At 46.5% G+C, this 4,905-nt stretch overlaps 1 protein-coding gene across 1 annotated transcript in view; it reads left to right on the plus strand.

Annotated features, from left to right (window-relative positions):
- Window positions 1–2,944, plus strand: part of spz6 (Spaetzle domain-containing protein 6) — a 115,270-nt gene extending 112,326 nt beyond the window's left edge. The window contains exon 9 of the mRNA XM_070084576.1: window positions 1,374–2,944. Within this exon, the coding sequence (XP_069940677.1) occupies window positions 1,374–1,463 (90 nt within the window). The 3' untranslated portion in view covers window positions 1,464–2,944. The remainder of the gene's footprint in view (window positions 1–1,373) is intronic.
- Window positions 2,945–4,905: the final 1,961 nt, after the last annotated feature.

Below are 4,905 nucleotides of genomic sequence, written 5' to 3' on the forward strand. Positions count from 1 at the left end.
CACTCCACTCACTCAACACGACTAGTGGTCACTCCACTCACTCAACACGACTAGTGGTCACTCCACTCACTCCACACGACTAGTGGTCACTCCACTCACTCAACACGACTAGTGGTCACTCCACTCACTCCACACGACTAGTGGTCACTCCACTCACTCAACACGACTAGTGGTCACTCCACTCACTCAACACGACTAGTGGTCACTCCACTCACTCCACACGACTAGTGGTCACTCCACTCACTCAACACGACTAGTGGTCACTCCACTCACTCAACACGACTAGTGGTCACTCCACTCACTCAACACGACTAGTGGTCACTCCACTCACTCAACACGACTAGTGGTCACTCCACTCACTCCACACGACTAGTGGTCACTCCACTCACTCCACACGACTAGTGGTCACTCCACTCACTCAACACGACTAGTGGTCACTCCACTCACTCCACACGACTAGTGGTCACTCCACTCACTCCACACGACTAGTGGTCACTCCACTCACTCCACACGACTAGTGGTCACTCCACTCACTCCACACGACTAGTGGTCACTCCACTCACTCCACACGACTAGTGGTCACTCCACTCACTCCACACGACTAGTGGTCACCCCACTCACTCAACACGACTAGTGGTCACTCCACTCACTCCACACGACTAGTGGTCACTCCACTCACTCCACACGACTAGTGGTCACTCCACTCACTCCACACGACTAGTGGTCACCCCACTCACTCAACACGACTAGTGGTCACTCCACTCACTCAACACGACTAGTGGTCACCCCACTCACTCAACACGACTAGTGGTCACTCCACTCACTCAACACGACTAGTGGTCACCCCACTCACTCAACACGACTAGTGGTCACTCCACTCACTCCACACGACTAGTGGTCACTCCACTCACTCCACACGACTAGTGGTTACCCCACTCACTCAACACGACTAGTGGTCACTCCACTCACTCAACACGACTAGTGGTCACCCCACTCACTCCACACGACTAGTGGTCTCTCCACTCACTCCACACGACTAGTGGTCACTCCACTCACTCCACACGACTAGTGGTCACCCCACTCAACACGACTAGCAGTCACTCAACACAACTAGCAGTCACTTCACTCAACACGACTAGCAGTCACTCCACTCATGCAACACAACTAGCGGTCACTCCACTCAACACAATTAGCAGTCACTCCACTCATTCAACACAACTAGCGGTCACTCCAGTCACTCAGCACAATAGCAGTCACTCCACTCACTCAACACAACTAGCAGTCACTTCACTCAACACAACTAGCAGTCACTCCACTCACTCAACACGACTAGCAGTCACTCTACTCACCTTGTTTGTCTTTCATGTCTCTAGGTCCGTCTCTACTACGACTGGTTCCTCATCCCTGGCTCCTGCAAGTGCTGGAAACAAGACTATTTCGCTCAGTTCGCCTACAGGAAATGAAATATGAACAAGGATCTGACTAGACATTTTTCATACAAAATATAATATTTATCAAGTGCTGGACACGCATATGATATAACCATTGTTAAGTGTTGGACGTTGAATACATGACACAACCTTTGTTAAGTTGGACGTTGAATACATTACATAACCATTGTTAAGTGTTGGACATTGAATACATGTCACAATCTTTGTTAAGCGCTGGACGCTGAATATATGACACAGCCTTTGATAAGTGCTGGACGTTGAATATATGACAATCATTGTTAAGTGCTAGACGTTGAATACATGACACAGCCTTTGTTAAGTGTTGGATGCTGAATACATGACACAACCATTGTCAAGGATTGGACAAACACCTAATACAATTATTGTTAAGTACATGACACTAGACACTTAATACAACCATTAACAGGTGTTGGACACACTATATATACCTATTGTCAAGGGTTAAACGTATACCAACAAAAACAAGTTCTGGACACACGGAAAAATGATACATAAACTACCAGGTCGTAGAAACACAACACACAAGAAGAAGCGATTGTTTAGCCCACCACTTCCTTTGCATAAGACAGACATTGCAGAATCTTCAGAAAGCCGACGGTTGCAGGTGCTGCTAATTTCTGTGCTAAGAGAAAAGATGTGTCAGCATTACATTTCTGTTATCATTAAACCAACACCTCTCCTGCTATAGTAAATTATGTTGCAAAATATCTGTGTTAATAAATCACCGATACATGGGAGGAATCAAACTGAAGCCAGCAGTGGACCCTTTTCTCTGTGCTCAGTGAAAAGCTGCCAACGTTCGTCCTTCCACAACCTGAAGCTGGTCCTGGCACACAATGACGCAGTACATTAATCAGGAAACAGGTGGGACTTGAACCCATGGCAAGTGAGTCCTAACACTGACAGGCCACGGTTCCGAGGTTTGTTTGCTGTTACGTTATTACGATTTCGTGAGTCACATAGTAATACATCCTTTGACCATCAAAATTTAGTCATTAGCCCCTATACACTCCAGGCTCAAGGATGTAGACTTGTGTTGGTGTCTGAGGTTTTCTGGGTATATCAACGTCCAGGGTAATTAGGAGGCACATATGGAAGCAAAGGCTAGTGAATCAAGTGTTCTCTACAGTAGGTTTTTGCCTCATATTGACTTTCCGGGCTGAGCGCAAGGTTATATAATGGGGAATTGGTAGTCCTTGTGGGCCCTGCAGATGAGCAGCACCCGTATATGTTTCAGCTTGACAGTGTCTCGTTCTCCTCTTTCCCACAAGAACCAACATTATATGATCCTCCGCAGGTTAAGGACAGGGTACACACACCTCCCTCGTGTGCTTGAGGGCACTTTTGCTCATCACACTGAACATTTTAATAATCTTTCTTAGGTTCTGGTCTCACTGGTTTAATCATGGGCTTTATAATTTTATCCCCGTGGTGCCTGTAGAGACCTCCGGGACATTTTAGGAGACATTATAGAGTGGTTTACCTTATGACATTTAATTGAATAGTGCTTATTTACAACCATTTGTTTTATTCTTTTAATGCCTAAAAGTCTGGTATTGTTATTTTTATTTGTGATATATCAGGGTGTGTGTGTGTGTGTGTGTGTGTGTGTGTGTGTGTGGCACCGTGTGTGTGTGTGTGTGTGTGTGTGTCTGTGTGTGTACTCACCTAATTGTGGTTGCAGGGGTCGAGACTCAGCTCCTGTGTACTCACCTATTTGTACTCACCTATTTGTGGTTGCAGGGGTCAAGTCATAGCTCCTGGCCCCGCCTCTTCACTGATTGCTACTAGGTCCTCTCTCTCCCTGCTCCATGAGCTTTATCATACCTCGCCTTAAAACTATGTATGGTTCCCGCCTCCACTACGTCACTTTCTAGGCTATTCCACGGCCTGACTACTCTATGACTGAAGAAATACTTCCTAACATCCCTTTGATTCATCTGAGTCTTCAACTTCCAATTGTGACCTCTTGTTTCTGTGTCCCATCTCTGGAACATCCCGTCTTTGTCCACCTTGTCTATTCCGCGAAGTATTTTATATGTCGTTATCATGTCTCCTCTGACCCTCCTGTCCTCCAGTGTCGTCAGGCCGATTTCCCTCAACCTTTCTTCGTAGGACAATCCCCTTAGCTCTGGGACTAGTCTTGTTGCAAACCTTCGCACTTTCTCTAATTTCTTGACGTGCTTGACCAGGTGTGGATTCCAAACTGGTGCTGCATACTCCAGTATGGGCCTGACGTAAATGGTATACAGAGTCGAACGATTCCTTACTGAGGTATCGGAATGCTATCCGTAGGTTTGCCAGACGCCCGTATGCTGCAGCAGTTATCTGACTGATGTGCTCCTCAGGAGATATGCTCGGTGTTATACTTACCCCCAGATCTTTTTCCTTTAGTGAGGTTTGCAGTCTTTGGCCATCTAGACTATATTGTGTCTGCGGTCTTCTTTGCCCTTCCCCAATCTCTTTTTCCCAGGTCTCTTTGTAGTCCTGCCTGATCCTTGTCCGATTTGATTCTTCTCATTAACTTCACATCATCTGCAAACAAGGACACTTCTGAGTCTATCCCTTCCATTATGTCATTCACATATACCAAAAACAGCACAGGTCCTAGGACTAACCCCTGTGGAACCCCGCTTGTCACAAGCGCCCACTCTGACACCTCGTCACGTACCATGACTCGTTGTTGCCTCCCTGTCAGGTATTCTCTGATCCATTGCAGTGCCTTTCCTGTTATGTGTGCCTGATCCTCTAGTTTTTGCAGTAACCTCTTGTGAGGAACTGTGTCGAAGGCCTTCTTGCAGTCCAAAAAAATGCAGTCGATCCACCCCTCTCTCTCTTGTCTTACTTCTGTCACCTTGTCATAAAACTCCAGTAGGTTTGTGACACAGGATTTTCCTTCCCTGAAACCGTGCTGGTCGTCAATTATACACTTGTTTCTTTCCAGGTGCTCCACCACTCTCCTCCTGATGATCTTCTCCATGACTTTGCATACTATACACGTTAGTGATACAGGTCTGTAGTTTAGTGCCTCATGTCTGTCTCCCTTTTTAAAAATTGGGACTACATTTGCCATCTTCCATACCTCAGGGAGTTGCCCAGTTTCAATGGATGTGTTGAAGATCTTTGTTAATGGCACACACAGCATCTCTGCTCCCTCTCTAAGGACCCACAGAGAGATGTTGTCTGGTCCCACCGCCTTTGAGGTGTCAAGTTCACATAGCAGCTTCTTCACCTCCTCCTTGGTTATGTGTACCTCATCCAGCACTTGTTGGTGTACCCCCTTGTTCTGATTTCCTGGAGTCCTACTGGTTTCCACTGTAAATACTTCTTTAAATCTCGTGTTGAGCTCCTCACATACCTCTCGGTCGTTTCTTGTGAGCTCCCCATCACCTTCCTCAGTCTGATTACCTGGTCCTTGACTGTTGTTTTCCTC

Source organism: Cherax quadricarinatus, chromosome 13, assembly GCF_038502225.1.
Source record: "Cherax quadricarinatus isolate ZL_2023a chromosome 13, ASM3850222v1, whole genome shotgun sequence".
NCBI classification, from domain to species: domain Eukaryota; kingdom Metazoa; phylum Arthropoda; class Malacostraca; order Decapoda; family Parastacidae; genus Cherax; species Cherax quadricarinatus.